Source organism: Labeo rohita, chromosome 5 (assembly GCF_022985175.1).
Source record: "Labeo rohita strain BAU-BD-2019 chromosome 5, IGBB_LRoh.1.0, whole genome shotgun sequence".
NCBI lineage: Eukaryota > Metazoa > Chordata > Actinopteri > Cypriniformes > Cyprinidae > Labeo > Labeo rohita.
Window position 1 is genome coordinate 25,033,784 of NC_066873.1, and position 13,027 is coordinate 25,046,810.

Genomic DNA, 13,027 nt, shown 5'->3' on the forward strand with positions numbered 1-13,027 from the left:
TGGTCCTTTAACTGAAAACCAAGGCCAGTTTGTTTCACCAGGCAGACTTTGTTTACACTTCCTTTAGGATCTTAATTCGGAATAAAGCAATCAGGATCAGCAACAGCAAAATCAGTTCTATTTCATTTGTCTCTCATAGAGTCCATCTGACGGTACTGTTGATCTGTAACAGCTGCATTTGAGACCAGAAAGACCCATTTACATAAACATACAGCCTTGGCGTAGACCTCAGATACACTTTAAATAAAGAATTACTGTTCTCTCTTTCTCACACACGCACAAACACACACATTTACTTAGTTGTCTAAAAGGGGACATTGCATAGACTTCTTTTGTCAGCTAGTTATAAACAGGCCTGCCAACTTTGGAGTGCATCTTGGAGTGAGACTTTCCATGGTGGAATGGGTGGGGGTTTTGGTTGCGGATATATGTCACTCCTGAAACTTTGCATGTGCAGCGTATGTGGCAGTGAAGCTCTTATTTACATCATGTCTACACTTTGCTACAATGAGAGGATTCGCGAACGTGCAGGAAAAATTCTGACGTTTAAAGATGAGTGAATGGCCAATCACACTGGTCAATGCTACTAAAACATGTTGTAAGTAGAAACTTTTGATGCTTTCCAGAGTGCAAACACAAATATGCACTATTTGCAAACACAAATTTGCCAGTATCCTATTATTACAGTTTTAACTGAGGGTGCTTTTGACTGCATGAGAACGTGTCTCACACACTGAATGTGTGAAAGTTGGCAGCCCTGTTATAAATACTATATCCTAACCTAAACAAAAAACTTTCTGCATACTGTTTTTATAAGAGGACATTCCCAAATGGAGGTTTTTGGAGATTTTGTAAGATTTAGCTCACTTCTGGGTACAAACTTGTCTCCAGTATATGGTTAAGTAGGTACACCTTTTCATAAAAATGAAATAAAGAAACCTGTCCAGTAGGATTATGCAGTAACACTATCTAGTTTGAGGTTTAGGACGGAAAGCGCAAAAAATCATGTGTTATTTTTGTCTGTTTCAATCATGGTTTAGTCAAAGGCCTTAGGAACTGGGCTGATTTGAGGGTGTGTTTGTGTTTTTTGCTTAGATTTACATCATGATGTCCTTTGCTGTGGTATAACCAAATTTCTATGCAAACAAGTCTGTAAAGGGGGAACCTAATGTTCAGTGAACAAACGAATATGGCTGGAGAGAATAAAGAACATTTCTTATCCACTGTTTTCACCTAGTGCTGCTTAATGAAAGACATTGGAGGTCCGTATCAAGTCTCATATGGTCTCAATCTTCAGTGTACTACAGCACCAGACTTCATAGTATCAGCATTAGCAAGCTAATATTAACAAAAACAACATTAGTCTCTCTCATTCTCATTTATCTTCTCTCTCGCAATCTTTTCCCTATCTGTTTAGTTTTTGTTTCATTTTCATTTTGACTAACAGAACATTTCAGTGAACTTTATTTGCCTGATAAATAATAAGCTCCATTCCCAAAGATTTGTCTTGGCTTTAAAAAAATATATTTTTTGACAAATTTATTGCGACATGCTGTGTGTAACACAAATCATAATGTGGATTTAATTGTCTTTCCTTTCTCTCAGGGTCAGGTGGAGGTCTGTGTGAAGCTGCAGTTGTCACTGTGCGTTCAGGAAGAAGCTGACTACTATGTGGTCCTTGTGGGCTCATCCCTTCACCATGTAACCGCAGCTTACAGGACTGAGGATCAAGAATCAATTAGATTCACTGTGCCTGGTGAGACACTGAATAAATCACTGGATGTAACAGATGTATACGGAGCAATTATCTCTGAACGTGTAAAGGCCCGCTCACACCAAGAGTGATAACTAGAAAAAAAACGTTCTGATTCAACCACTATTATTGCTTTGTGTCGTTATCATTCTAGTTGTGATTTTCATAGATTTAGAGCGATTATTACAACTTTATAGTTCTAGTTATTTTTATGTTCATCGTCCTTGGTGTGATCAGGACTGTAAGGGGATTTCCTGGTGCCATGAAAACCAGTTTTGTGCTGTATTGTAGTAGTGCTTGTTTGTATATGTTGAGGTGCGAAGAATAAGTGTTTCTGTGGAAACGAATAGTTTGAGGGCAACAGATGCCTGAAAGAAACAGTTCAATCCTGAAACATAATGAAACTGAGATATAAGCTTATGTTACATGATGGTTTTAACTGTCAGTGAAAGCAAAAATAAGCCAATGCCTGACTTTTTCATATAATATAAAGTTCCAGTGTTCATAACATCCTGTTTTTGTGTTTTGCCATGTGACCTGATTCAAGACAGTAACACAAGACAGTACTGTGATGTACAAATATTACCCTAGTTGTCAGTGTTTCAGACATATTGAAGGAATCTGTTGCAGCAGATGCTGTAAAACAAACTTAAGTTTTTGGAAAAAGCTAAACAAAAGCACATGTGATGAACTATAAAAAAACAGACAGAAATATTGAGGGAAACGAGCAAAATTGAAGCTGCAAGCAGCATTGAAAGGGCCCTCGCACCTGGGCTTACCACCAAAAGTGGTAAATATAGAAGCAATATGTCAGAGTCATTTGTATGTGCCAAACTTCCTGCTACCAGGTGGTGGCGCTATGACTATAAGTGGATATTGGCATGTAGAGGCCTTCAGGCCAGCACTTTTATCAAACATGAAGTTTGGTGCAGATTGAACATGGTATGTTTGAGTTAGTGCAAAGCATGACGTATCCTGTGCCCAACAGGTGGCGCTATGATTATAACTGAATATTGGCCTTTAGATGTGTTCACTTTTATCAAACGTGTGAAGTTTGATACAACACCTATTCCCATGGCAAAACATCTAACTCTGTCAGGCCGCCAGCCCGCCACGGACACATCCTTTAACGAAAACTCAAGATCTTCGCATTTTAACATTGCAAAGGGCTTTAGATCAAACTGACCAAATTTAATGTTGATGCCATTAAATCTCTATGAGGAGTTCGTTAGAGCATAAAACATGCCACTTTCTGTTGCCAACAGGTGGCACTATGGCTATAACGTAATATGGTCTTGGGCATGTGTTCAGGACAGGACTCTTATTAAAGATGCAAATTTTGGTGCAGATCGGCTTTGTATTGAATTAAAACAACTTCGTTTTTCATGGTGAAACATTAAAGTTTGTCAGGCCACCCCGGATACGCTCTTCAACGAAAACTCAAGATCTTCGCAATTTAATGTCACAAAGGGCTTTAGATTAGACTGACCAAATTTGGTGTTGATCTGTTTAAATGTCTAGGAGGAGTTAGTTTAAATTCAATACCAGAAAATGGCAAAAACGGCACAAAACTTGCAGAGAAAATTAGAAATAACAGACTTCCTGTTGGGTTGCGGACTTCATAACGGTGGACTTTTTTTGTTGCTATGCTACAACGGGCTACCAAATTTCATACATGTATGTGAAACACAGTTCGAGGGACACTTCGTTGAAATTTTATAGGTGGCGCTATCGAGCCATTTTGCCACACCCACTTTTGAAAATTATTCCAGATGTAAATTTTCACCACTTTTGGCGTGTGTGCAAAGTTTCATGAGTTTTGAGCATGTTTAGGCCCTCAAAATGCTATTTATTTTGGAGTAGACGAAGAAGAAGAATCTGAGCAATTCCAGTAGGGTCCACGCACCACCGGTGCTCAGACCCTTATAAACCAAATACAGTGTGGTTGGACAACAAGATCAACATGATGTAGTTGATCTAAGCAGATAAAAGAGCTATCATTTAACAAATTTGATGACCTGCCTCACCTAATCTTTCTCATCTTTTCTTCATCAAGGTCACAATGTTCCAGAGAAAGTATCTGTGGAGATCTACTGCTGTTTGAGGGACAGCAGAAGTCACATCAGCCCTCTCTGCAATTCAGGACAGCTCTCTCTGGAGTACGTACGGGATGAGGCACATGAGGTGGCGGAGCAGCTCGTGAACTTGACATCCAGCAGCTATCAGGATATCCTAAGGAAATTCTGCCCAGAGAAAATGCTTTCATCTCAGTCTAACCATTTAGACCAGACCGGCCAGCATGGAACAGATGGGATTTGTGATCCAAAGGAATTATTTCAATTGGAAAGCCTAGCAGAACAGAATGTTTGTGAACAGGGGAATTTCAGCCAGAGAGAAGCCTCAGGAACATCAGAGTTTAATCCAGAGCACAGATGCACAGTGGGACAACACAGTGCAGTTGATGAAAATCACACAGGCCCTGGCTAACTTGCACTTTCTGGGATGGGACAGCCAAGTGGGACAGGAGAAGCAAGGTCAGTCAGTTTTCACTCTTTCATTCAAGTACTGCTAACCCTTATTTTAGTCCCGTCTACTACACTAGATTCTGACCGTTATGTACAAATAGATTTGGCAAAGTCTTCAAACAAATGAGTTCTCAGAAAAAAGTGCACTTCAAAGAACTATAACCCAGCCTGCCATTATATTCATGTGATTTATGTTTTGGAAACACAGATCACCTTTCTGAAATGTTTAAAGCCTCTTCTGATCTTTACAGATGTGCCATTGCCATTTAAGAGACTGCTTGAATGGACTGTATGCATTACATTCTGATTGCATTTTCCTTGTGGGTGTATAACTAACTTTTGTTTTGGACCAGTTTAAATGTATGGACCTCTGCACCATGTTTGTTATGGCTCGTTAGTGGAACACAGGATTAAATTCAAAAGCACTTTAGTTACAACTGAGTAACTCTAAGTAATAGTGTTTTGTGTTCACTTTGAAGATAGACTCATCAAGGTGAATGGTTTTGAGGTCTTGAGCCATTGAATCTATGCATAATATAATATAATGTAATATAATATAATACAATATAATATATAAACTGATCTTGTCATCAGCATTTTCTGCTTACTTTTGACTTGTTAAAAACTGGTGAGTACGTTTCGTATACACAAATTAAAAAAAAAAAAGTAAAAGATTTTTATTTTTTTTTTGTGTGCTTTGGGAATTTCCAATTTGAGGAAACACTGTTGCGTCAGAGCAGGTTATCAGGATGAGTGTTAGGAGCATGGTTCTCATGTGACACTGTTTGTTTATACAATATCAAAACAAACAGTTATACAGACTAAAATAGTGAACAGTAATTTGACTAGTCTTGTTGGCCAGAGCACAGTTTGAGCATAGACGTTTAACTCCTGGAATATTGTTCATTGAATATTTTATTTCACATACACTGCCAGTAAAAAGTTTTTTGAACAGTAAGATTTGCAATATTTTTAAAGAAGTCTCTTCTTCTCACCAAGCCTATCTGATCCAAAGTACAGCAAAATTTTGAAATATATTTACTATTTAAAATAACTGTTTTCTATTTGAATAGATTTTAAAATGTCCTGTAATCAAAGCTAAATTTTCAGCATTATTATTATTATTATTATTATTATTATCATCAATATCAATATAATCAATTTTTTTTAAGATTCTTTGATTTATGTGAAATAAAAATTTGTGCACTGATGTAAAATAAAAAGCTTTTGTAACATTATACACTACTATTCAAATGCTTTAAACAGATCGAAAGTGATGATAAAGACATTTATAATGTAACAAAAGATTTCTATTCCAGATAAATCAAAGAAACCTGAAAAAAAAAGCTTTTTTTTTTAACATAATAATAATAATAATAAATGTTTTTGAGCAGCCAAGCAGAGTACTAGAATGATTTCTGAAAAGATAATATGACTGGAGTAATGATTCTAAAAATTTAGCTTTGAAATTACAGGAATAAATTGCGTTTTAAAATATATTAAAATAGAAAACAGTTATTTGAAATAGCAAAAATATCTCAGTTTTACTGTTTTGCTGTATTTTGGATTAAATAAATGCAGGCTAGGTGAGCAGAAAAGACTTCTTAAAAAACATTAAAAATCTTACTGTTCAAAAACTTTTGACTGGTTTTGTACGTGATCTATGTTTCTTTGTATAAAAACACTTTGTGTTTTAATAGGTGTGTTAAATTTTGCATTTAAAAATATTTGCATATATTTACTTCCTTTTGTGCGTATTTACTTTGTTCAGCTTTATTTAATTGCAGTAGTATAATTCATCTGAATTAGGAAATATTACACAGAGTAAATGTAAGTCCTATTGATCCTTACATGCATATTGATATAAGAGAGCTGTTTAACGCTGAATATTCTGGAATGAAAATAATGTCATATAGGTTCTTCCCTTGAATATAACAACATGTTAAAGGGATAGTTCACCCAAAAATGAAATTTCTGTCATTAAATACTCACCTGCATGTCGTTTTAAACCTGTAAGCCCTTTCATCTTTGGAACAGAAATTAAGATATTTTACCTTAATATCTTAATATCTTAATTTGTGTTCTGAAGATCTTATGGGTTTGGAACGACATTAGAGTAATTAATGACAGAGTTTTAATTTTTGGGTGAACTACTCCTTTAAAATGCACACTGTAAAGTGATGTTTTTTATACAAATACATTTTGCACGTGTGTGTGCATGCAATATAGTGCAGTGTAGTAGTTGTTATGCTCTGGATCTCCTTCTAATTGAGAATGGATACTGTGCTCGTTCCATCATGGAACATTAACTAATTTCTTCAACAGTGAGAAGGGAGAGAGATTTAAAGAATGTCTCTAGTGCACACGGGGCCCCTTACATAACACTAGAGATTGTTCGCGGTAAATTGCACAGTTGAATTAACGTTCATGTCATTGCTTTGTCTGAAGAACGGTGTGTCAGCTTCAATTAATGACAGCATTCTTTGGCAACATTCTTGCTAGTCTCAGGGAAAATAACAGCAGTTTATCTCACAAGTGTTACTGCTTGTTTTAAGGGTATCAAAACAACCTGGACATTCACTTATTGGATATGAATATGTTTATCTGATCCTTTAAATTGGTCTTAAACTCCTGAGAACTATTGCTGTTGGCAGTTTGCTGAGATAAACAGCTTTAGCACGCTACTCTTTATAAATCTTACCAACAAAACAAATCGAGCAACAGCAGTCCTTTATCTCTCAAACAAATAACTGGTTTGGTTTTTGCAGCTTCTTGCAAAATATATAAGTGACGTGCTTGCAAAAATTGTAAACCGACAGCAGTGTGATTTGGCTATGGAAATGTTGCTTCACCTTGCTGACACTCGTCTTTTAAATCAAAACAGCAGTTCGACTACCACCATCAATATGAGCAAAGAGTCGTAGACATCTGTTCAATCAATTACTGTGTGCGTGTGCTATTTTACAAACACACCAGTCCGGTTTAGAGTCCCTTCTTTACTTTGTCTGTCAACACCCAATAACTTGTCCTCCGTTCCACTGAACCATGACAAAGAAAATAATCCCACACCTATACAAAGCTTTATCCACTTGATTCTTTATATCCTGAACCTCCTGAGTTTCATTCAGATGAAGATGAGTCTGCTTGATAGAAATCATTTTGTACTTACGTTTGCTGTGTGAGTATCCTGATAACCTGTTGAGCAGGTTTGAACTCAGTTCTACGCATATTACCCTTAAATATCTGTGGCCTACGCACACTTATGGGAAACTGTAAAATAATAGAGGAAAACCGAAAGGGTGTCACATTCATTGTAGATTGAAGGCTGGATTGGATTAAACATTCTTTATGTTTTTTGACTGGACCTATCCATGGACCGTATTTAAATCTTGGGCCCTTCATTATACACCTCAGAGACCATGTGCAAAGTGCTTGCTGCAAGTGTTTTTCACCCTACCGCATGTTTATGACCAGATGTGTACCACACAGAGATTAGCCGTCTGTTTGAACTCTAAACCATTGATGTGCATGTCTACAAGGGTATTATTTTTTTAGACATCGTTATACCTGTTATCAGACAACTGCTTGTTTGCACAGAGCATAAAGCACAGATGGGCTCGCATACAAATGACAAAACATCTTGTGTGTATTTTAAAACTTTTACACTTACCAATTGGGCTCCTGATTTCTGAATTGTAGAGATTTTTATTTATTTGACAGAAAATTTCTTTTAGAACAAATTAAATTAACATATATTAAAATTTAAATTTGTGTGTGATTTTAATATAGTTTGATATTTTTTGAGGGGAAAAAATGTTAATGATTTCAGTTTGTATTTGTCAAAAGTTTGCATACACTTTGTAGTACCTGCAAAATGTTAATTATTTTTTTACCAAAATAAGAGGGATTATACAAAATGCATGTTATTTTTTTTATTTAGTATGGACAAGTATATTTCACATAAGATGTTTCATATCATCTGAATTTATAAAAATGATGCCATTCAAAAGTTTACATACTCTTGATTCTTAATACTGTGTATTACCTGAATAGTCCACGGGCCTTTTTTTGTCTGTTTGTTTTTAGTTCATGAGTCCCTTGTTTGTCCTGAACAGTTAAACTACCAGCTGTTCTTCAGAAAAAAAATCCTTTAGATCCCACAAATTCTTTGGTTTTCCAGCATCTTTTGTGTATTTGAACCATTTCTAACATTGACTGTATGATTTTGAGATTCATCTTTTCACATTGAGGACAACTGAGGGAATCATATTCAACTATTACAGAAGGTTCAAACGGTCACTGATGCTTCAGAGAGAAAAACAATGCATTAAGAGCTGGGGGTGAAAACTTTTGGAATTTTATCTTATGGGAAACAGAAGTATCTTCTGTAGCTTCTGAAGGGCAGTACTACAGGAAAAAAAATGTTGTTGTGTCAAAATAAGAAAATGGTACACATCCTTATTCTGTTCCAAAGTTTACACCCCTGGTTCTTAATTCATTGTTTTTCCTTCTGGAGCATCAGTGAATGTATGAACCTTTTGTAATGCATATGAGTAATCAAACAGTCATTGTTGATGCTGGAAAACCAAAGAATTTGTGGGACCTGAAGTATTTTCCTGAAGAACAGCGTGCAGTTAAACTGTTCAGGATAAACAAGGGACTCCTGAACAGCTATCAAAAAAAAAAAAAGCTGTGGATCATCCGGGTAACGATACAGTACAGTAAGAATCAAGTGTATGTAAACTTTTGAACAGGGTCATTCTATAAATTCAACTATTATTTTCTCTTGTGGACTATATGTAAACCGTCTTTTATGTGCAATGTTTTATTCAGGTCAGTACTAAATAAAAAAATAACATGCATTTTGTATGATCCCTCTTATTTTGGTAAAATAATTAACATTTTGCAGATTCTGCAAAGTGCATGTAAACTTTTCATCTCAACTGTAGTTTTGCTTATATATTGTAGCTTTTAAATATCATTCATAGTATATACCAAAAGTCTAAGAATGCAGTCATGCCCTAGTATAGTGAAAAAGAAACGATATTATGCAATGGACTAAATCTGGGGGTGGAATTAAAGAGAACTGTGCATCACTTAAAAGCATGACACACACACACTCTGCAGGTTACAATATCATGCCCACATATACTATTTATGTGCTTGTATGCCTTATTAAATAACCCATTTCTCCCAGCATAGGAAAGGGAGAGTCTTTTTTAATTGTATTTATCAGTAACCTGTCTTTCTTAAATGTAAAAAAATGACTTTCCAGGTCTGATCATTTATCATTCTCTGTTTTATAGATACCCTTTTCAAGGAAACACCTCTACATTTAGCAGTCCGTTTGGGGTTTCCCCACCTCAGTCACTTCCTCCTCCAGGAGTCTGAAGGTCAGTGGATGGTTCCCATAGTCGACAAGGAAGGCCATAGTCCTCTCACGCTGGCTCAGAAACACGGAGACTTGACGCTCATCTGCGCTCTAACAGAGTGAGTCACTCCATCCAGCCTGACACAATACACTATAATTAGATTACATGTGAAAAAAATCCATAAATCACTGGTGTGTGACCTCAGTCATTGATGCAGTGTACAGTAGGGGCTGAGTTTCATGTGTCTTATGACTGTGTTATGATCAGTCCCTCGAGGAGCAGTGCGTGGAGGCCAGTGTGGATGTGTCAGATATGGACTGATGGCTCTCAGCAGCTCCGTATCTGCCCTGTCACCGAATCTATTAGTCTGACTGTAAAAAACAGCACACAGACAGATGCACAACACAGTGTCGAGCTGTACAGAGAGAAGAGCAGAGAGCCGGATACACTTGCAAGGGTGAGTCTGCATTTACATACAGGCATGGATGCCCATAAAAACAAATTTCTTGGAAACTCTTTCTTTGTTTCCTGCCTTTTCTTGTAGAGCTATCGAAAGAATGTGGAAATCGCATGGGTGTTGTTTGTGAAAGGAAGGACTGAGAAAAGACAGGCAACAAAAACAACAGAGTGAATCAAATGACTATTTTTACTGATGTTTACGGGTTATTTATAACAACAAAGACAGACTAAAATGAGCCTAAACAGTCTGGTTTCAAATTTTTGATGTTCATTGTTACTCTATAAAAATCTTGGACTTTGTTTAATCTCCACCTAAAAAGTGGTGTATAAGAAATAGCAAGATTTTTTTTTGTTTTCAGGTTATTATTATCTGCTTATCTGCAGGTTATTTTATTTTCTGCTTTTTGCTCGTAAAGTTTTACCAGTTAAAACGAAACTGAATAATTTCATTACAGAACATAATTGAAAAACTGTTGATGTTTGTAAACAGCTTTGGAACACAAATTTCAAACACTCCCCTAATTTGCTAGTGATTGATCAGAGGTTCAAGGTTCATCTGGTTAGCATAGCCTTGTTAGCCCCTGCTGGTAAATGCTGTAACTACACCTTCTGGACCCCAAAATCATCTCTCTCTATTGACATTCATTTAAAAAAAATAATAAAATTAGTTGTGTATTCTAAGTAAATATGGCTAATATTCATTTTATTTTGGAATAATAATTTGATGTGCTTACCAAATGTTATGGAAAAGAAAGTATTTTAACAGTCCAGGTGAAATAATCCCCAGTTGGAAATACACCTCTCAGCTGTCCTGCCCGCGCTCTTACCTTCATTTTTCATCTGCTGTCTAGAAAAAAACCTCTAAGAGCAGGCTGCAGGAGAATGATGTGTGAAACAGAGTTTTATGAGTCTATAAATGACCAAAGTCATAACTTTGGAAACTTTTATTGCAGTTTACAGTATCATTTACAGGTATTGCATTGAGCAGCAGACTGGTATTTCTCAAATAACTGTTGGCAGACATAACAAGATCACCAGAAAGATTACAAGTGCTATAAATCATGTTCCTGTGGTTTATACATACACTACCAGTCAAAACTTTTTGAACAGTAAGATCAGAAGCCTCTTCTGCTCACCATGCCTGGATTTATTTGACCCAAAATACAGCAAAAGCAGTAATATTGTGTTATTGTTTTACTATTTAAAATAACGGTTTTCTATTGGAATATATTTCAAATGTGATAGTTTAAATATTTAATAATTTATTCCTGTGAGCAAAGCTACATTTTTAGCATCATTACTCCAGTCTTCAGTGTCACATGATCCTTCAGAAATCATTCTAATATGCTTATTTGCTGTTCAAGAAACATTTATTGTTGTTATTATTATTATTATTATTATTATTATTAATATTTGAAACAGTTGAGTACATTTTTTCAGGAGTCTTTGACGAATAGAAGGATCCAAAGATCAGCATGTATCTGAAATAAAAAGCTTTTGTAACATTATACACTATAACATTCAAAAGCTTGGAGTCATTTTTTTTAAATGCAATTAATACTTTTATTTAGCAAGGATGCTTTAAATTAATCTAAAGTGATGATAATATTTATAATGTTACAGAATATTTCTATTTCAAATAAACGCTGTTCTTCTGAACTTTCTATTCATCAAAGAAACCTGACAAAATTATACTCTGCTGTTTTCAACATAATAATAAAAATAATAATAAGTGTTTTTTGAGCAGTAAATCAGAAATTTAAAGTGATTTCTAAACGATCGTGTGACTGGAGTAATGATGCTAAAATTTCAGCTTTAAAATGACGAATAAATTTCATTTTAAAATATATTCAAATAGAAAAGAGTTATTTTAAATAATTTTTAAAATATTTTAAAATATTTTGCTGTTTTTGCAGTACTTTGGATCAAATAAATGCAGGCATGGTGAGCAGAAGAGACTTTAAAAAAACATTAAAAATCTTACTTTTCAAAAACTTTTAACTGGTAGTGTAGTTATAAATATATATAATTTAAAATGTAAATGTACAGTATATTTATACATTTTTAAATGTAATTTATTGCTGTCACTTTTAATTTATTGCATCCTTGCTGAATAAAAGTATTAATTTGTTAAAATCTTCTTGACACCAGTTGAATGTAGTGTATGTGCAATCAGAATAAGGTTTTAAAAATGCCTTGTTGACCATGTGTTTAGGATTTCTTGACATGCGTGTATAAATCCATGGAAAGCATGCATTTATAGCCAGATCGGAAGTATGTGAATTATTCACAAACCAAAAAGGTTGATCAGGAATCCGCTTCATTCCAAACTTTTGTTCCACTGATGTCAAACACAAACACACCTAGAATGTGATTCTGTATCGGACCTGACAGTTTAACACGTGTTACAGGTGGGGCGACTGAGCGATCCGTCTGAGGGGAGCATCCACACATCTGATGTATGTTCCACAGGTGAGTCAGAGCTTATTTTAATACATTTTACCTCAATACATAAGACTAAAATATCTGTCAAATTTAGCAATAATGAGCTCAGTCCAACTATTAAACTAGAATCTGGGATTGAAGCTGATATTTGTGGGTTTCTGGAAATTAGATGTAAGCCGTGCGGTGAGAATTCAAACTCCGCAAGATCAGTCCTGGCCATAATGTTCCTATGATTATTTTTCACTTTATTTCACTCCTCCTGTCTTGGGGTTTATTTTATGACTAGTTTCTATATTTTGCTCTCGCCAAGGTCTTATCACGTTTCATCCTGCTGAGGTGATAAATTTTCCTCTCTTCTGGCTCTCACTTAACCTCAGTCCTCCTTCTGTTATTCTACTTTTTCTTTTTCTTTTTGTCTCTCGTTCCTTTCCCTCTTCTTGACCCCGCTCTCCCCACACCCGACTCTCTCTCTT

The 13,027-nt window shown here is 35.5% G+C and overlaps 1 protein-coding gene across 1 annotated transcript in view; it reads left to right on the top strand.

Moving 5' to 3' along the window:
• The window catches only part of arhgef28a (Rho guanine nucleotide exchange factor (GEF) 28a), a 77,005-nt gene that overhangs the window by 17,688 nt on the left and 46,290 nt on the right, over window positions 1–13,027 (top strand). The window contains 6 exon segments of the mRNA XM_051109490.1: window positions 1,606–1,756; window positions 3,810–4,215; window positions 4,217–4,287; window positions 9,585–9,768; window positions 9,918–10,107; window positions 12,521–12,581. Of these exon segments, the coding sequence (XP_050965447.1) occupies window positions 1,606–1,756; window positions 3,810–4,215; window positions 4,217–4,287; window positions 9,585–9,768; window positions 9,918–10,107; window positions 12,521–12,581 (1,063 nt within the window).